Source organism: Psittacula echo (genome assembly GCF_963264785.1).
Source record: "Psittacula echo genome assembly, chromosome: 3".
Lineage (NCBI taxonomy): Eukaryota > Metazoa > Chordata > Aves > Psittaciformes > Psittacidae > Psittacula > Psittacula echo.
This window is the reverse complement of record NC_137736.1, coordinates 52,164,943-52,186,548: the sequence shown is the minus strand read 5'-3', so window position 1 is coordinate 52,186,548 and position 21,606 is coordinate 52,164,943. Positions and strand designations below refer to the sequence as shown.

The following is a 21,606-nucleotide window of genomic DNA, read 5'->3' as shown; positions in this document are numbered from 1 at the left end:
AAAAATTTCTTCACTGAAAGGGTGTTGGAAGAGGCTTCCCAGGGAAGTGGTAGAATCACCTTCCCTGGAAGTGTTCAAAAAACATGTAGATGAGGCCCTTAGTGATATGGTTTAGTGGTGGACTTGGTAGTCCTGGGATAAAGTTTGGACTAGATGATCTTGAAGGTCTTTTCCAACCTATCTTGCTCTATGATTCTATGTCATGAATCATCTGACAAGTTTTTAACAAACCAAATGTCATTTACAGCAGAATGTTGGCCATGTAATAAAGCATCCAGTTCCTCCTACTTAATACCAACACTATCTAATATGTTTGGTGGACGAACCCACCATTCTTCTTTTTGTCTCTCCTTTAATTTTACGGCAAATATTTCTTTTCTTGATAATATTTAGAGTTTTGCTAAGGGCAGAATAGTTTGCACTGATCTGGTGGGTTTTGTGAACCTGTCTCAATACATCAGTAAATTGATGTGGGAGAGGTGTAGTTCTTCCTTGTGCCATAAGGTTTATGGAACATAGTTCCATGGTCAAGGCAGCTGACGTTCTGCTGGCAGCACCATCTGCTCACTCACATATTTATCTCCATGTCACATCTGTCCCTAAGCTTTGACCTTTGATCAGCAGAATTGACAAAAAAGCCACCTGAGCTCCTGACCCTTTCACCTTCCCATACCCAGAGCCTTACAGTAGCCTTTAATCTGTGTAAATTTATTCCCAGTAGCGTTAGTAACACCCATGTGGAACATAAGCATGAGGTGGTGTTCAGAGGGTTGGAAGAGCCTCACCAATGTTTCAGTAACACCAAGGATTTAGGTTCCTCAGCTGCAGCATGCCTCCCAGAATGTCAACAGATGGGTACCACTGTCACTCCCATCATCACTATCACTGACAAATCTTATAATCTTGTCAAAAAAGTGGGGTTACTTGGTTTTTCATTCAACCTAATCCTTTAAATTCTTCAGGAGAATTTCACATCCTTCTTTTCCGACCTCTTCTCTTCCATTACTGTTACTCTTGTAAAATTACAACTTTCCTATTTACAGGGAAAAGCTCAAAAATATAAGTCCTGACTGACAAGAAAACAGAATCTAAATTAAAACAAAACCAAGCCACATATTTTTTCTGTTTAGAGAAGCCTATGTTTTTTTTAGCATATATGAGTTTTGCAACTCTGGGGGTTATTTTGTTATTTTGCCAGCCACAATTAAAAGCACAATAGAATAAAAGAATAGAAAATCATCTGTCCTTAGGGGTAAATGGTTGAAGAGAAGATTAATGTCTTTAGTAATAAGCTCTCGCCTTAGCTAAATGTCTGACTGCATTCTTGAAATACTTCCTGAAATATACTTTTGTAAATGGTGCAAGTTTACAGTGGAATGAATCTATACTTAGAGAGTGCAGCGCCGTGGACAGTCATACTTCTGAAACATTTTAAGGGTTACTTAATATAATACAAAATAAATTTTTTGGTGACATAATTATTAGTTGTTGCGAGGATACAGCCTTCCTTTTCTTTAAATTTATAACAAGGAAGGAGGCAAGGAAGGATAGGAGAATTTCAGGGAAAATCTCTGAAATGAAGCCAAAAGAAAAAACATTCTATGGTGCAAATGGAGCAGGGTGGGGAAAATTATTATCACTATAAACATTTACTTTTTTTCCCTCATTTTAGATCCTTTATGGTAGAAATAGACTCATCTTGCAAAAGACTAATACAAAAGCCGAGCAGCTGCAACCTAGCTTTTTAAAAGATTTTTCACCTATTGAATCACCTGAAAGTACAAGGCACAAAATATTGGGAAAAGGAGACTTCACACAAAGCTGTGAAGCACAAGTTTCTCATAATGAATGCAATGAGAAATGCAACAGTATTGCTAGATGACCTCTATAAAAAGTAATGGTGATGATGTTCTTTAAAAAAGTAAGCAACCTAAAATGTATATTTTGTCCCTGCCCATGGCAGGGGGGTTGGAACTAGATGATCTTAAGGTCCTTTCCAATCCTAACTATTCTATGGTTCTATGATTCTATTGTACTCAGACAGGCAAGTCTTTTGCCACAAAATAGTGATTAGAATAAGATAAAAACTTTGTGAAGTTGACATATAAAAAATTAAGTTTCTGTTTTGAAACTGAAGAATACATTACAGAGTGTTTAGTAATTGGAATTTAAAATAATAAAACCCCCATTTTGCAGTTAATAGTTGAATAATAATTACAGTTAATAATTTCCTCTTAAATCAGTGATGGAGAAGCATCACAGTCCAACTCAGGCAAAATTCAAGATATCAAATGAAAAAGTAGGGGGCTGGTGGTCAAGAAAAAGCAAAGGCAAATTCCTTAGAGAAACAAGGAATTCCATAAAAATGCTTTTTAGAAGGTCCTGTGGCAGCATTATGGCTGTTAGAAACAATGGAGAAGACAACAAAAAGCAGAGAGGCTCAAACAACAGAACTATATCCAAGATGTGCAAAGGAAGAGTCAGAAAGATTGTCTGTTAAAAAGAAAGAACTAGAAAAATTACCTGATGAAGTAAGTGCTTCATGTAATCTAGGATCTGTTTTCAAAGTCAACCATGATGAGCAGGTTAGGTTTGTTAATCTCAAATCCAGCAGTACTACTCTTAAATTTGAAATGGATTTAAGGGCAGAGGTGACTGATTTGTAAAGTGACTTTACAAGAGATGATGCCTGGAACCAGATGGAGCAGTTGCAGATAGTGCTCAATAGCCCTGAGGACATATAGGTTGCCTTGTTTAGGGCAAGGTCTACCTTAGCAACACAGAGAAGGCATGTGCATTAGGCAAACTCGGTATTAATGGGATTCTAAACGCTAAAATGCTTAACTAAATCACAGTAATTGAGAAGATTAAAAGCAATTGGAAAAAGCTTGGCGTAAATTTGCCAATAATGGCCTAAAATCAGTGCAGAGTTTACTGAAACAAAAGACCTTATTTCATGCCTTTTGTTTATGCATTTTTGCCATTCTTGTTGCTCATACAGCTAAAGAACATGGCAAAAACCAAAGTAGCAGTCAGTCATTAATAAACTGACAGTGTGGTGTGTCTTTATAGAGCTGAATCTAGTCATTACTTAGCTAAGACATACATATTTTTTTCTAATGTCATTAACATATTTTAAGAGTAATGGATGTTAATAACTAAATACAGCATTCCAAGATGTCCAGCCTCACTGAAATGTTGCAGCTAAAGGCTTCCCAACATTGGCTTTTTTTTTATTTCTATAACAGATTAGAAGCACATTACACATATTGATGCTGTAGAATTTACAGAAATGCTCTCTTCAGCAGTTTCTGATTTAGTAACTTCATTTTTTATATTGTTCTATTTCTAAGAAAAATATTTAAAAGAAAAACAAGGATTTTGAATCATATTTATTAACTTTTTTTTACTCTTCATCTGATTAAAATCTCTTTTTTTTTTTTTTTTTTTTTTAATGTTTTTTTTTTTTTGCCACAGCATCTTATCAAATTTTTTTTTTTTTTCAAGTCATGGATCTTTTCATTTAAGGGAAAGCAAAGTATTTTCCTACCATGGGAAAGTTTTCTAGGATAATGATAGTAGCGTGCCAGAGACCAGAAGAATTTTCTGTTGCTCTTTACAGCGCGCTGGCTCCACAGCTATTGAATTTGCTGGCAGACTCACTATACCTGAAACTGCTGAGCAGCCAAGATGTACAGCAAAGAGATATTCAGGGAGATCAGTACTCATATCTGGCCTCCTTTTATTTTGCCACCAAACCTCTGGTGGGCTATACTTGAGATCTTCATTCTCTCCTTCACAAGTTCCTAAGAAATTCCATACGTTTTATTTTCTTATCGGTGCTTGTGGGTTCATTTAAGGGTGACCTTTTTACCAAGTCATTATGAACTATCTGAAGAGGAAGAGAAACATTTACTTCATGTATAAGTACTTATTTGATCTATAAGTATTTCAATATTTCTACATTCAAAATTATTTTAACACATGCTTCACAATTCCTGGGAATGCCTTTCTTTCAGTTGTAATGCAGTAAGTCATGCATTTCAATTTTTGGATATAAAGAAAACCTATTGATTTCAGAAGTCTAAACTTCCAAATATTTCACAGTCACTGTCGCTAAAGCCAGAGCAGTACCCCTTTCCTTCATCAGAAACTAAACGGTTCAATAGGCAAAACTGGAAATTGATGATTATGCAGAAATGCCTTGCCTGTGTCACAGTTTCCACAGTTAGGACAGTTCAGGAACTAGCATGTCTCTAGGTCTCTTCATTGCCTGTGCTCTCCTGAATGCAAATTGTCTCTTGTTTTTAATGTTTGACTATCACTGTTCTGTCTATTGCAGAACTTATACAAAGAGAGAAGAACTTTTGCTTGGCAGACCTTGCCAGAAGGACAGAGCATGTAAGGCTCTGGATTTCAACTGTGTGAGGAGCCTCCCAGTGAGCTCAAACCCTGCCTTTAGGAGGAAAGTTCTTTCCTTTTGACTAACACCCAGGGCAGCTCCTTCTTTTGGCAGCTCAGGACCTCATTACTGTAGGTGCTTTTCTGCTGAAAGTGACTTTTTTCAAGGTCATGTAGTGATAGGATGGGGGGTAATGGCTTTAAACTGAAAAAGGGGATTTAGATTAGATATAATGAAAAAAATCTTCATTGTGAAGGTGCTAAGACACTGGAACAGACTGCCCAGAGAAGTTGTGGCTGCCCCATCCCTGGCAGCGCTCAAGGCCAGGTTGGATGAGGCTTTGAGCAACCTGGTCTAGTGGAAGGTGTCCCTGCTAAACTGAACATAATTTGTTTTAGTAGCATTTATCAAGCTGCAAATATGAGAGATATCTATCAGTTTAATAAGCTTCTGTGTGCTTGCTACGATTTCCTGTGGCTAGCATGGCTGTTGTATAAAAAGACAGTAAGATTTCCTATTCTCCAAAACTATATTACATACATAATAATTCAAATCAGATACAGCTGTAGATATACTTTATATCTAAACCCTAATATTACTTTGTTGAAAAGAAGCCCTTTAATGAAATCACCTCTAAACACACAAATATCTATATATTATCTTAATGGCTTTATTTTTTATTAGAAAGGTATCTTAAAACTAAATCTTTATAGTAATGAGCAGCGAAGAGAAACATGCTTTGAGTGTATCATGTATGACTAAGATTGACAAACAAGATGAGTTCTCACAGTGAACACACAAAAAAGCAATGAACAGTGATCCTTTATAAAACAAACAACACTGAAGTTCAGGTAAGAAGAGGACACAAATTAATACAATCTTCAGATAAATCAAAAACTACAGGGTTCATTCACTAATGCATCATTACAGTGTTAAGCCACTGTACACCAGCCGTGCATGAAGTTCCTTTGGCCAATTAAAGGGATTCTTTGTGATAAGAAGTATTTCACTCAAAGCAAGAAAATTGCATATGAATCTTCTCTGTCTTCAGTATGATTCAATAAACACCAAGCAAAAAGAACAGTTGTCCTTAAGTCCTCTGAGAAACCTACCAGCATCCACCAGCTTATTTTTTTCTTGTACATTCTTTTTAATGAGTTAGTCTAATTGATTTTGGCTTGGAGGTAGGTTCACTGAGTCTGAAATATTTCTTTTTCAATTAAGTATTGCAGCATGTATCAGAAAAATAATTTTAAAATAGTATTTTGAATGTTTTCAGAGAACTCCTAATACTGGAAATTGGGTGTGTCCAAAGAAATAAATACATCATGATTACCTTCTTTTTATACCACCTATGCCCTTCCGTCCCCAATCTGCCCCTCTATCTTTCACCTACATCAAAATGACAGTGTGGAAATTACAGCCTATCACTGTGCATCTACTAATAACAACGCAGTCTAAGCCATTTAAATCAGGCAACATTTTCTAAATAAAATTATAAAAATATGAAAAACTTCTTGGCTAATCAGTACGAATCAGCAAATCCAGAGTTATTTTTAAATATTGGCAATTTTGAACCTAATGCACATACATATTACTGGGCAGCTTGTGAAAAAAAGACAAGCAAGCTCTGTTTGGTGTGCAAGTATATTTACACAAGAATATAAAGGGATATTTGTGTGTAGCATATTTGCCTAGCTGAAAAATGACAACCCACTATTTCCAAAGTTGATCTTCCACTGAGAAGTAACAGACCTCTGGAATGTAGTTTGTTATTAAGTAACAAGAGTAATCCACCACCACAAGTAAGGAACTGGGTACAGAAAGCATTCATAATTGTTTAGTTTCTGTGCCACATGGCACTGTCAGTAAATGCTTATAACAAGGCACGTATTAAATATGAATCTATGCTCCTGCCAGCACTTTGAGTAGAAGCAGGAAGGCTATCAAGCATAATCCAAAGGGGACACAGGAATTTGCTTCTGCTGAACTGCATCCCCTTCAAATCAGCAGGAGTCTTACATATTGGCTCTATTTCAAAGATTACATTCTCAGTGCTCTCCCTGGTGATTTCTTTACCCTCACAGGTGTTGCATTGCCACTGACAGGACAAAAGTCAGTGTTTTGGCTCAAGGCCTTCTTCAAGGAGGTTGACATATATCCATACAAGGACAATGCAACACCTGTAATAAGAAAACATCAGTATAGAAATGTGTTTTTTTTGTACTGTAGAAAGCTGCTTTCATTGCATTTATTGTACTAATTTTTTTTGAGATGCACAAAAGCCAAGTTGTACAGAAGCACAAACCATAAAATGGAAAACCAAAATTATCAATACTGTTCAATATTTAGCAAATTTGCTTTATTTAATATAATTCTCATCATCCAGGCAATGTCTCTTTTAATTCAGTGTTGAATAAATATTTACTTGAAGTCATGGAGAAAAAGAAGAACGGTTATTTTGAATTAAAGTGTGTAGAACACTTGAACTATTTATTTATTATGACAACTTATCTGTCTACAGTGACACATTATTCTTGTCTAGGCTTACTGAATCAAAATGACAAATATAATTAAATAGACAAACTCTCACAGAAATTTAACTATATGGGTTTTTCTAAATATTATCTATCTATGTCAAGGGAAAATCAAACCCAAAAATTCAAGCAGTTATTCTAATGAGAAAGCAATATCAGGAAATTGTGAAGTTTATGTTCAAGTTAACAAAATCTAAATGCGTATTAGGTACGTCAAGAGTAAGTCAAAGGTGTATCCCCAAACTAAAGATATTGCATCTGAGAATGACAGCACATATCTGACAATTTGAAACAGTTAAATGTTTGTACTAAGACAGATATATATATTCATTAAAAAATACAGAATTTCAATCACGGGAAACTGCACTTTAAAATAGAAAATACTCCAAATCTGGCGTATACATAGATTTCACCATGAGTTTCAATCATGAAAATCTTGAAATTGCAGGATCAGGCCACTGACCTAGACCCAGCAATATCTGAATTATTTTAAGTTAGTATTACAAAGGGTGAACATATCTTGACAGTGAACTGTTCTATTAAAACAGAATGGGATGGAAAGTTCTTTAGTCTGATTCTCTACTTCAAGGATTGCCTGAAGTAAAACATTCTAAATGATATCAAAATTTATTTTCAGACTATTCTGATCTCTTTGTAAAGAAAACAAAATTCTGTGGTAAATGGAGGATGGTATGACTTCATAAGCAATGAAATACAGATGTAGCAAAGATACTTGGTGTGACGTTGATTTTCCTTAGATGATTCTATGCCTTGAATTTAAGAAAAACAAAACTATAAATTCTGTATGAAGGAGATAATGTAGCAAGATTTCGATGTAGGATAGTTTATTACCTAAAGAAGTATGTACAAATTCTAAACATGAAAAAGTAAGTAAAAGAAATCAGACTCTATTTACATTTTTTTTTTTTACAAATTGTTTTTACAAGTGTATTTTTTTTTTCTAAATAACAAGACAAACACGTAAGACCAATCTTTCTGTATTACATACATAAATAAATACTGACTTTAAAGGAGTGCTACAGGATCATAATTTCTACAGCCAATTTGGGTAACAGAGAAGCAGTTCTGTTATCATCTCTACTACAATATAATTAAGTCAGAAGGAAAAATTTTACATATAGAGCTCTGTTAATTACTTTGTAAATTGTACCTTACTAATATATTCAGTAGAGGTAATACAGTCATTACATTTCATGCCCACAACTGAACAATTAGTTTTGGCATGCAAAACCATATATAATCATGAACATCTGCAGGTATTCATTTACATTTTTTAAATAAAGGGTTTTCTTAATTATTTTAAACTACATGCAACATCTTATTAGCATCATATTCCTGGTTACAATGCACAAGTTTGCATAACATTATTTTTAGTAATTGATGTTCACAGGTGCTGCTCAAAAGGGTAGGAATATACTTGGCACACAATATGAGAAAACGAATTAATAAATAAGTCAATATCACGACATTTACATATACACAAGACAAAAGTAAAATGTTTCATGGTGTTGTACACAGAATTTAGAACTGTCTGGGTCTCACACTTTGTTCTGTAAGGCCCTGATTTAAGACAGTATTCAAGCAAATTTTGACATTTGTGCTTTATTCAAGGCATTGCTAAAGCTCATTCTTAACTGCACAGGTATACTTTGATCCCACTGACTTCTTCTATATATATGAAAGTTTCCTCTTCTGCACACCTTCCTAAATCAGGGCCTGCTTATCTGAAATTCCCTGGCTCCAGTTGGGAGCATGGAGATGAAAGAACTGCGGAATAAACTGACTTAGTATTAAAGATTCTATGCAGTTCTGCTAATCTGAATGGTAAAATTCTCATTCAGATTAGCAATGAGCATTTCTTTATCTGTCTGTGTGACCATGTCAAACATTAATGTCAATGTTAACATTGCCACATAATGTCCTCAGCTCTTTCTGAAGTCATTAAGTCAAGGATGTTCAGCATTCCAGAAGTCAGACCTCTTGTTTATTGTCTATGTGCTATATTCTTAATGAATATTCAAGATTACACACATAGAAATACATACAGAACAAGCTCTGTCTTATTTGAATTTCTCTTGCTCTATAAACAACTCAAAACTGGTGAAAAAACAAAGAACAAACCATTCTCTTCTTAAAAAAAAATCACAGATGACAAAAAAAAAAAAAAAAACCACTTCAAAAAGCAGGTAGCAAAAATAGCATACTCTTATAATTCTCCTTTAAGAAATAAAGATAAAATGCATCCTGAAGTCAACAGACATATTAATCAGAATCATACATAGCAAAGAATACATCAGTGTAAAGGTGCAGAGTACCTAGAACCGTCCCAATATCTATATTAACTCTGTATTACACAACATCATTAGAGAAAATAAATCTTCAGCTAGTGAATCAAATAGCAATTACAACTCTATTGAAGAATTAAATGTTTAATGACTTAGGCTAGTAAATTAGGACAATACCCCGTAAAATTCAGCAAACAAGACTTTATGAATTAGGCACTAACAGTTTCAAATCTGTACCCCTAAATTGAAAGAATAATCAGGAAATCACTGACAGTTGGAAATTTAACATCCAGGCATGAGTTTGTTGACTTTGTATTTTTCATTTTTGATGGGGAGGGTGACTTGAGAGCTGAGTTTATATGCTAGTTTGCAAAAGGAAAAGAATAATCTACATCTTAGTGGACTCTCTATATAAATACACTGGTTCAATGCAACTCTATCAACATTTTTTCAAATTTCCAGATTCTACTTTAAAAGGGAAAACCACACTATGCTCTTCAGAAATATATTGTTACTTTTAGAAGTTGAATGCTTCAAAGAGACTGGCTTCAGCAAACAGTAACTCTTCTGATTCATTTCAGAAGCATGAGTCTTCCCCTTAGCAACCAAGACTAAGGGTATGATCACTCAGGGCTGCTAACTTCTAGTTTATCTCCAAGACAGATCTGGTATCATTGTAATAAAGATGGACATCCATGTTCTATGCTTTACAATATCACTATGAATGAAACATGATTTCATTAACATTAATCAAGTCACTGCAGATTTGCTCCAGCATAACTAGAACAGACTGTGATTGAAAGCTTTGGACAGAATTTTTCAGAGAAGCCTGAGGTAATTATTTTCCCTGATCCCACTGACTCCTGTTCTCAGCAAACATCATGGTGATCACTTCTAGCCTTACCTATGCCCTGTGCAATTTAAATGCCGAAGTTCTGCACACCAGTCCCATTCAAATTGTGTTTTCTTGGTAAAAATTTGTACACACGAAACATTTCCATCCTGACAAAAAACTCTGAGAATGTGGCTTTCTGCCAAAATTTAAAATAAACCTTTATACAACAGATTTTATGAAGAAGAGTTCACCCTTTTATTTCCTAATGTATTTTGGAAAAGGGGAGATGACAGAATTATAGAGGAAGGAAGTATAAGTACCATAGCCTTTAACATTTTTAAAACTACTGTTAAAAGCCAAAACCATGTAGCAATAGAAAAACGTCTGGAAAAGTTCTTGGTCACTGAGTGTATATCAAAAAAGACAACAACCGAAGCAGAAACAGAATGGATGGGGAAAAGAAGTCTTTTATAATCAAAGGTAGAAATGTAGGAAAACTGGAGTAAGCAAAAATTAACTCAGCTTCCTTCACCCCCTGTTTTATTAACCCACATGAAACTAAACGCTACAAACTGTAGTATAGACAAACTGTATTTGAATATTTTGTGAACACTCTACTATGATAAACATAACTCTGGTCCTCACTTTCAGGTATGTATTTCTTTTTTTTCATATCTGCTTTCTACAAAACACTACCAAAAGAAGGAAAATATATTTACCACTAAAGGTTGAGCTCCTCACACTGAATATCTCAGGCAAATATGAAGTATAGATGAGTCTGTAGCACCTGCTGGTAGAAAACACGGCTAGTTTGAATCCTGCGTGTTTTAAGTATTTTATCCTCATATAATGATACAAGGAGCAATGGAAATGGTGCCAAAGAATGCAGGAGCACGTTGAACATCTTGAACATTAGAAGCTGATTATAAGTATTTGTATGAACGTTTATTGGCAGATACTTTCTATCCTCTCGATAATAAATCTAAGAAGTTTCTGTTTACCATTGAGGTATGCCTCTCTGTGTGGCAAATTATCTTAAGACAGTTTATATTGCACAATAAGGCAATATGAACTCCCTTATGGTTAAAAAGGGCACCCTTCTGTCTAAATTTGAAAAATGCATTCAAATAAACTATAAACTAATGTTTTCCAGATGCCAGAATATTGTCACATAATTCTTTCTGTAAGCAGAACAGCAGAATAGATCCAATACATCCATCCTTCTGTTCAAAAGATCCATGGGGAAAAGAAATACGCATATCAAAAGCCAAAGCCAAAAAGTAGCTCTGCAGCTACTTGAATAATAAATGTGCCTCAGAATTTCAGTTTCTAAAATGTTAACTATTCATCTTGAAACATTATATAAAAAAAAAATTATAAATGGGATTTCAAAAGTAGGACCTATCAATTAATTGCATTAATCGCTATTAATTTTCGACAATTCTATCAATTCTCATTTGTTTCTTTACAATGGTACATCTACCATGTATATATTTTACCTATTAACTACGTTAATGGAAGATCTACACATTAGAACATTACTATTTCAGAATAGATAGGTGATACAAATATATCATCATCCTCCTCTGTGGTGATACTGCAGTTACCAAATACTATTTTAGGGCTTCTACTACTGGTATTTATTTTACTTTTGTCCTTTTTTCAGACTCATGGAGATCTTCTTTAATAGCAAAATACACTAGGACTTAAATTGGTGACAGGCAAAGCTTTAAGTAAAATAGATCATTTAAATATGCTGATGAGAACATGGCCTCCAGTGTTCAAAAGTATGTATACATCACAGGACAACCTTGCAAATGTTAATGTTGAAGTCACTAAGAGAAAAAGCTGTATATGCTGCACCATTTCAATCTACTTTAAACACAGAAATGCAAAATAACGTTCATTATAATGAACAAACTTCTGATTTTTTCACAGGTGTTGAGTTGTATGCAATCTTCAGTTTGTGGAATAGTGGTGGTAATTAAATGATACTTGCTGTATGCTTTATCCTGGTCTTGGAGCAAATACAATTCTTCATGGCTAAACTACAGAGAAGTAGATACAGATCGTACAGGATGGTAACTTCCACTGGAAAACTGGTTTCATTGCTTCTACAGATGTGCCTTTTCCCAGCCTTCATTTGGGAGCTCAGTTTTTTTCTCTTATTCATATAATCATCTGAAACAGTCTAATATTTCTCTGGGGGTGGCTTGTAGTGATGTGGATGATGTTGCTTCAGATGAGGTCCTAAACAAAAGAATAGGAAAATATTCATGCATCAAACCCTGAATATGTAATACCAACATTTAGCAGTACTAAATAGACTTTGTGAGGCCTTCAGCTGGCAGTCCTTTATAAGTGAACAGCCTGTGTTGACAACTATGTGCATGTTCAGTGCAGACAACTTTAGTGAGACTGTGAAAAGACAAAAAGATTCAAGAATCTTGGACTAGTTCATTATATTTTTTACTTTTCTTTATCACACTGGGCTGTACTTTTCAGAAATATACGAAATGCTGAAAATGGCCATTAAGATGTTTGAACTGCTTTATAAATACAATCAGGCTTTAGCCATGCTGGACTGAACGCACCCAGCAAAATTTAATCTTGAAAGCTGGGGAATCCTAGGCCTAGCTAGCACTTGGAGGACAGACCAACTTTGAACCCCAAATGCCACAGGCATATGCCAAAGAGCTGTGGAGGAATGAATGGCAAACATCAGACCACAGAAACTGAGTGAAAGACTGCGTGTGCTTCCATCGTTGCTTGGGATGGTGGGGGGAACCCCATAGTTTCACACATCTTCAGTTCATGGAATGCTGCTGACATCAATAAAGACTCTGAGGCTCAAGCAAAATATTTACATGTGGAGGACTGAAGTTTTGTAACATACAACCACATGTCAAAACGGTGTAGAACTTACTGTGGGGTGAAAACAGAGGAAGGTGGGGTGTTCGAAATGATTTTATTGTAGCTGGCCCCTCCCCACGAGTTGTCAGCACTTGAACTTCCAGGCGGTACAGCATCGATGGCCTCAGATTGGGCACAGTAAGTACATAATGATCCTAAAATAAATAAATTGCATTAACCCTCAAAGCATCTAAAAATACAATACGGTTGCTCTACTCACATAAATCAGTTGTTTAAACAGGTTCTGTCACTCTCAGTACTGACAAATCATTTTCTTAGAAATAACATTAAAAGGATTTAATGTATACATCACTTCATTGAGAGGATTTGTTCTGAATTTTTTGCCTGACATTCCCTTTGAGCAGACTTTTTTTACCGTAATATTATGGTTGCATGTGTATGAGGTCCAAATTGTTCCTTAGTGTTCTGGAAAGCAGATGCTCCTCAGGAAAAAAAAAAAGTAACTTCCTAATCATTCTTTTTAACAAACATGTTCATTATATAAATCTGTTTTTATGTTGGATCTGCTTGGGAGTTCTACTAATTGGTAAATTAATTAATGGAAGGCCTAGGGCCCTTGCTGCAGCTAGCGAAAGTAAGTGTGATTTCAGGTTTGTACTAACTACACCATAAGAATTTGCCTTCTGTTCTTAATCCCATTTCTGGCATGATGGACTCACTTTTCAGTGCTCCATACCTTTTGTGGTCACATTTGTGCAAAATAAGCACTTTTCAGCTGAAAGAGGGAAGATTCAGGTTAGATATTAGGATGAGATTCTCTCCTATGAAGATGGTGAGGTACTGGCACAGGTTGCCCAGAGAAGCTGTGGCTGCCCCATCCCTGGCAGTGTTCAATACCAGGCTGGAAGGGGCTTTGAGCAACCTGGTCTAGTGGCAGGGGGTTTGGGACTGGATGAGCTTTAGGGTCTCTTCCAATGCAAAACATTGTATGATTTTATGAAAATAATTTCAGAGTAAATTTAAAGAAACCCCACTCCTAAATGGGAATACATCTAGCTACAGACTAACAGGTATGAAGGAATTAAAAGTTCTGATTCATCTTATTCCAAGCTGGAAAGGCCCAGTCCCAGGAAGCAGACAACAGTGCAGTGATGCTGGACGGTGTGAGCAAGGTGTGCTTTTGCAACCATCCAGGCTGGGCTGGCCAGCAAATTGAAAGGCACGCTCTTCTGGTTGGCTACGCGGGGGAATCTAAGTGAGCTGTGAGAATAACTGGTAACTGTTGCTGAATGAGTGGGAAGGGAGAGAAAGAAGAGCTCATACATTACATTCATACACTCTGCTCATTCAGGTGCTTCTCTGGCAATTGGGACGTGTGTTTCAGTCCTGGTTGTGCAAATATTAAACTTTTATCAATCAGAGGCTATCAAAGAGAATGAGTGAATGATCCTCACCATAAAATACCCTATGTCCTGGTGGTTTCTGAGAGGTAGGAGACTGTTTCAACCCAAGTCAGTTTTCTGTAAGTTAACCAGCTGCCATAGACAAAGATAGATGGATAGATAGATAGATAGATGATAGACAGATGATAGATAGATAATTAAATAAAATTAATCTCCAGGCTCTACACTAGTGAAACCAAAGGACAAGAAAGATAAAAAATTAAGGCAAAACACAATGCAAAGGAGTGTTTTAAATAAAATTTTATACATATTTCAGACATAACTGGACCAAAAGCTTAAAAAAAGAAATAGAAATGCTGAACAAAACATATGCCTGCTCCTAAGGAAAAAGATGAAAACCAATGTGTAAATCAACATCTCATGGTCTTTAACTTTGCTTATTATTGTGTTAAGTGGCTGCAGTGTGCCCCATAATTCTAAGGAATCCATGGTCAAATTTGTTGTTCTCCTGAAGAGCAAGAGGCTTTGAAACATGGGTGCCCTATAGTCCTAGGTCAGCCTGCTAGGAATTAAGACAGAATGATGAGAACCTTGCCCTGGATTTGTTAAAAATGCATTGAATGTAATACGCATCCAACGAAACATTCTGCGCATTTTTTGAGGAGACAAATGTGAAAAGATTTTCAGCAAGTTCTGCTCTAGAAACAATTGCCTTGATCCACTTCCCTAAAGTGAATGGAAAGACTCCCAATGTTATTAGCAGACCTTGGATCAAGGCCAGCTGCTTAAGCTCTTTTATTGACTGGTGGATCTGGCAGCAGAGTCTGAATGAAGTGCCCTTCACCTGCCTCTGCCAGAGAAGGAACTGAAATAGCAAAGGCCATCTTAAAGCAAATAGGAGGAAGAATTAAAATTATTAATTCTTGCACTTTCAATAAACAGTGACACCTAGTTCTCCTTTAAATTATTTGTCCATTGGACAATGACGCATATTGGCAGAAGGCAAAGTGATTTTTATTTTTCTTAACAGCAATGATACAAAAGAAGAGAAAATTCTTTTCTATCCATTGACTTGGACACCAAATAATTAGTAAAATTGTAGTAACTGCCAAGTTGAACAGCCTGATCATCAAAAGAAAATAAAAAACATCTACTGCCACACAGATGATCTTTTCCTCCCTTCAGGCATTTCTCAGACAATTGTTGCTAATTTGACAATTGTGCACATTAAAATGTTTGATGTGTCATTAAGATGAGTAACTGTGCTTTCTAGCTCCAACAAGTAGGAAAAATTAAGCACTTCCTGCTCTAACTTGCCTGCAGAGCCAGAAAATGCTATGTGTGACATCTGCATCACCACTAACATTAAAAATACGCACACACTTATGAAGCTGCCAGCGAAGGAAGTAACAAACAACTTACTGCTGGCAGTATCTGAGACTGTGAAATGATGCTGTTGGGTAAGCTGTTCTGCCGACTTTCCGTGGTTACTTCTGCCCAAGTGACTTGGAACCCTGTCATGGGCTGGTGAAGGTCTGCCTTGGATATCTTCCAGGAAAAATGGCCAGTGATGTTACCTTCCTGAACAACGAAAGACGCAGATAGATTCTCGGGTTTGGCCAACACTTTGGGTAGAACTGGCACTATAAATTTGGAAAGCAAAAAACATAAGCGAAACTTTGAGAAAAAAATGTTCAATAACATTCATTTAATTCCACAAATCAAGGACAGACAGAGCTCTCTTTCTGGTGTTACCCAGGATCCTGCCAGCTTTCTGGCATCAGACTTTCAGTGTTAACCAAAGTCTACCTTTGATATAATCCATTGGCATTTTGGGCCAAATTCAAACTTCAGATCAAATGCTGTCAGCTGCAGGCAACAGAAAGAAAAGCCTATGGCATGTAAAGATATAAATGCCTCATTTACAGGCAGCCATCCTTCTGCTCCTCTGTATTTCAGAATACCTGAGCTCAGATTTTCAGTTTTGGGACCACAAGAAAATCCACAGGATAGCACAGAACTCCACGATGCAGGCAAAAAACAAAAGTCATGCTCTAAAACTGAACAGAAGCTAATAGGGGCACTCTGATTAGGGGAAACATAAGCCTTAGCTGCAGTTGCCCAGGAAGGCTGTAGTGCTGGAAACTGTCAAGAGGGGTGGTGAGGAAATGGCACTGGTGGCCAGCAGGGCTCTGAGGTGACCCACAGAGCATGGGATACCCTTGGGGATACTAGGGACTCAAAATGAGAAGGTCACCCTCTAAATGAAGAGAGAGGTTTCCAGACTTGGCTGTGCAAAGCCACGGCTGACTTGATCAAGTGCTGGCAATAGTCCTGCTTTAAGTGGGTAGATGGATTTAGCTGACCCTAGAGGTCCTTGCCAACCATTATCTCCATAATTCTGTGATTCCCATAGCCTTCCAGATGTACCCACCATTGTGGCATCACTGTGAAAGATATGTGTCTCTATTTGTTATTTGAGAGCAGAATTAACCTAAATAAAATCAAACTGTTTTGAAAAAGCAGCTTGCCTCAGTAGCAAAACATGCAAAAGACAGGTCATGCCAGTATAATTATGTTTACAGTTATCATTCGTCATTATAATAAATGTTCCTCCTTACAAAAATAAAAACTGTCTAATAACAAATGTCATCATGTTTTTAAACAGTCCACTAAAATTATCACCTAAATGACAAGACAGTAATATACTAGCCAAAATCTATACTGCTCTGCATTTTAGTAGATTTTTCACTTAGGCACCAGTCATATTTTTATTTGTTCTGAAACTTTAATTTCCAATTTTAGAATAGCTTTAAAGACTTTTTTTTTTTATTTCATGATTTGAAACTATTTGGCTAGTTCTCCAGATCATGCCTTACCTCCTTCAGCAGGACAATTAATATGCTTGTGGGTTTTTTCTTTAAATGCTGAGCAAGATGGGGTAACAAAGAAAATACTCTCAGCCTTAAAACGACCTTTAGATGTTGCAGGCAAAACAGTTACTTTATATTTGCATGAAAATGACAGGTCCTTCAGAATCATGTAGTTTTCCTACAACAAAAAAACCAAAAAGATCACATGGTGCAAACAGACCTCTAGGAAAAAAAAAACCCAACCAAAAAACCAAAAAAAACCCCAACACTGGCAGAAGATGAAACATCTTCTCCACTAATTCCTGCTATGCTTAACACATGCCAACATGGCTTTTAGTCAAAGAACAAAGCAAACATTGCCTACATTATGATTATTTTCAGTAGTATAATATATTAGCATGGTATTTGGATATGTCCTTCAATTCTACACAGTTCCTTTGCCATGTTGCATCAAAGCAACTGGCTTCTAACATTTAAAACAACCTTTCTGACATGATAGAGTGGGAGTAGCAAAGTGAGGATGTAAATGCTAGTCGAATTAAATAAATGTAAGAAAGCTGAGTTAAGCTGCTGTAAATGACAGGCTTCACCTACATTCAATTTTTTAAAAGCACATTCAAAGTCCAGCACAGCATTAAGGATTCATTTTTTTTCTGCTTTACTACATTAACTACTTCTATCTTGTCAGGAAGAAAAGCTTCACAGCTGAACTACAAAGCACAAGACTCCATTTAAAGACAATAACCAGAGAAGAAAACTTTACACAAAGCATAAGTGTCCTGCTAAATACTTCTTGTTGTCTAAAGTACTTTTGAAAATCAAAGCCTGAAAGCTTTAGGAGAAATCATATATGAGGGAAAAATGTGGGGTTTGGATTTTTTTTGTTTCATTTTGGTTTTTTTTCTGGGAAGATGTCCAATAATACCTTACTATCTAAGGTCAAGTCTTTCACTGCCTTTTAAGTCTTTACTTCTCTTCAGAATCACTATTTTCCAGTGTTCTTCTACATAGCCACTTTTTTCTAATGCCAAATTTGATTAGTCTAATGTTCACTTGGAAGGTCATTTTCATTGAGACATAGAGATAGGACTGACAATGAACTTGACTCCCCTCCCATTCGCCAGAAGAGTGCTCTAACAGGCTTGACACCTCCTTTGGACTATTTTAATTTATTGTGACAGGGCCTAAATGCTCAACTCTGGATATGTAAGGCCTTTATTCACCTTGACCTATCATATTCAGTACCAAAGATTTTGTAGCATCCACCTTTTTCTGTTTGCTTGTAGCTAGATTCTTCTCCTTAAGAAACAGTTCCCCAAAGTAGATTAGACCAATTACCATAAAATGATTGTGAGGAAATAGAATCGTAGATTCATAAAATTATTAGGGCTGGAAAGAACCTTAAGATCATCTAGCTCCAACCCCTCTGCTATGGGCAGGGACACCTCACCCTAGACCATATTATCTAAGCCTCTGTCCAATCTGGCCTTGGACACTGCCAGGGATGGAGCATTTACCACTTCTTTGGGCAGCAATAATGAACTAATCTCATAATGCATGTGGACAAATGTACAAAGAGTATTTTCTGAACTAGTGGAAATAAACTCCTTAAATGTCTCCTATCTTCAATGTGCATAACTTGAAATATTGTGAGTGATCATAACATTATGTCACAATCATTTTTTTAATCCACCTCTAATAATTTGCTTTGCTGACCCCATGAAGCAGTAAATCTCACAACCTAACAGTCTCCTGCATGACAAATGATGTCTTTTGACTTACTGTACTTTTACATACCATTAACTTCACTGAATTGATCTCTTAGTATATGTCAGGGTAAGAAGGAAAGGTGAATTGTGATTTCTTCCATTCTCCACAACCCACTAAATCAATTGTGATGCACCAACCACATTACAATGTTGTTCAAATAATGCTTTACAGAGACAGATGACACTAGATTGCCGACAAATTGAGTACGAAGAACAGTCAATGCAATATATATTCGGGGTGACATGTACTTATATAGAGCTTTTCTCCTTATCTGATACCTGTCTGACTTTCAGATTTAATGTCTAGCATTTTTCACCTATAGTCCTTTTTTCTTATTATATTACTGCCCTCAAGGTTTTGAACCCGACCTGCATGTCTAAAAGAAAACCTAGTTTATTAATTACTATTATTACTGTTCAGTATAGGCACTCTGATAGAGCCCTACAGTACTAATTATAGATAAAGCTCCATGTTCTGTATGTTCTAGAAACGTAGATGTACTTAGAAGTTTGTTTGCCACTTTAATTTCCTAACTAACACTGACAAAAACAAAAACAACAAAAAATTACCCTAGTATGGATTAAAAAAACCTGAAAACCACCCCCCCCACCTCCCCCAAACAGTCCAGATGCATTGTTTTTATCTTTTGCCAAAGAGGAACATAAAGAAGAAACATCCTTATTTATCTGTGAAGCATGGCATAAATCATACTGTTTAGAAGCTATTCAGAGCCAAGCAGAAGGCTGAACGGACACTTACATAAGTCAGCTCTGTTATTTTCCCACTTCCTTTGGTGTCATTGTGCACACAGGACTCCAGTAACCAGTGGACTTGGAACTGATTCATGCTGATATCTGAATGATATAAAAAGAGAGGAAAAAACATATATTATAACTATGCTTTCACCATTGCAACTTTTCTGGCTTCTCTGGATAAAAATAGGAGTTTTAAGTATTGCAGAGATGGTAGTTCCTCACTAGAATGGAGAAAATATTACATACTTACATAATTTAAAGCTTATGTCAGCTAATGGAGATAATTAAATAATTAAACAATAATCTAAAAACAGTGAATTGGCATTTTCTGATATGTAAACATATACTGCTTAAATTTTTTTCTTAAATCAAGCATCTATATTGAGCATTTAAAAAAATAACCTCAATGCTGCTACTTCTAAACATCCTGAAAATTATGGGAATGACTTTGTGTCAACTGCCTGTGACTGTTTATATTGTCAGAGCATAATAACCCTGCTGCTTGGCACAGCCTGAGAAACCTATACCTGATGATATATGAAAATGTCTGTAAATCCCTGAACTTTCTTCTTTCAGAATACATCATAAGAACTATTCAGCTTCCATCCAAATAAAATTCTAGTCTCAACTCAGGAATAAATACCAAAGGCTTGAGTTTGCCCACGTTTAAATCAATGACAAAACTTGCTGCAGTATCAATTGTATAAGCCTTCAACCAATTTCCAGCTCTTTTAGCTTCTTGTCTAATACTGATTGCATAACGAAGCAAAACAAAGGGCAATAAAGAATTAAACAAAAGAAGAAAATCTCATCAGGTAATGCAAATACATCCTGTCATTTTTCTGGATTTAGTTCTCTTCTATCTTTATACAGTGGATACAAAATTGTGTCTCATCATTAATTAGCTTGGTATGACACAGCCACTAATGCCAAGTCCCTAACTGTGGGTTTCGGGAAGGAAAACAAATATCTTTGATGCCTTAAGGGCTGATCTGACATTAGACTGCTATGAGCAATTTGGATGCAGAAGGGAAGGATTGTAAATGAAATAGAAAATAAGTAGTGCCTGAAACTAGCTCAAATGGCATTGTGGTAAAAACACTGATTAGAAGCTCCTTGAAATAGATTTTTGCAGCAGCTATCATCATAACAACATATGCACTAATTGTGTAAATTCTCTGGAAACTCAATTTTACTTTTTTTTTTTCCCCAAAAGAAATCTATAAAGAAATAACTGTCCTGTGATTGTTCTCTCTCATTTAAAAATAAAATTGATGTGCTTTCACTTGCCTCTTAGATGCTGAACTTTCCCACCTGATGCGCCTATTGGATGAAGACACAAACTCACAGTGCATTTATAAGTAGGTTTCATCTGATTTAATCTCTTTCAGTTCATTTAATTACTGTCTGTCATCTGCTTGTGTTCCTCTCCTGGGACAAGAAACCAGAATACCTAGCTTCTTGGGACCTGAAAACTTTGTGCTGCTATATTAATCATGCTATATTAACGACGTACACTCTATGCCAGTTAAGCACAGTGAATGTGTTATTGATTGTGTATTATCTGATAATCACAATTTATAACTTTCAACTATCTGCACGTAATGTGGGCTGCTCTCACTTATAATAACTTTCACTTGTAATCCATACAACAATCACTCTCTCTTTGGTAGACATTATCCAAGCAAATTAAGCCTTGCCATAATCCAGCCATTAAGAACTGGATAAGACACATATCTCAGGTAGGTCACTAAATACCTCTTGCTGGGCAAACATTTTAAAAGAAGTCTCAAACATCAAGAGGTTACAATAGTTCAGCATCCAGATACACCTGGGTAGAGATTTACTAAG

General features: G+C 36.0%; 1 protein-coding gene across 1 annotated transcript in view; it reads right to left on the bottom strand.

The window, feature by feature from the left end:
* Positions 1 to 12,271: 12,271 nt before the first annotated feature.
* ANOS1 (anosmin 1) overlaps positions 12,272 to 21,606 on the bottom strand; it is a gene marked incomplete at both ends in the record, with an annotated part of 135,291 nt that continues 125,956 nt past the window's right edge. Inside the window, 5 exons of the mRNA XM_080614071.1 lie at positions 12,272 to 12,330; positions 13,007 to 13,148; positions 15,780 to 16,000; positions 17,237 to 17,408; positions 19,760 to 19,854. Coding sequence (XP_080470197.1) covers positions 12,272 to 12,330; positions 13,007 to 13,148; positions 15,780 to 16,000; positions 17,237 to 17,408; positions 19,760 to 19,854 — 689 coding nt within the window. The remainder of the gene's footprint in view (positions 12,331 to 13,006; positions 13,149 to 15,779; positions 16,001 to 17,236; positions 17,409 to 19,759; positions 19,855 to 21,606) is intronic.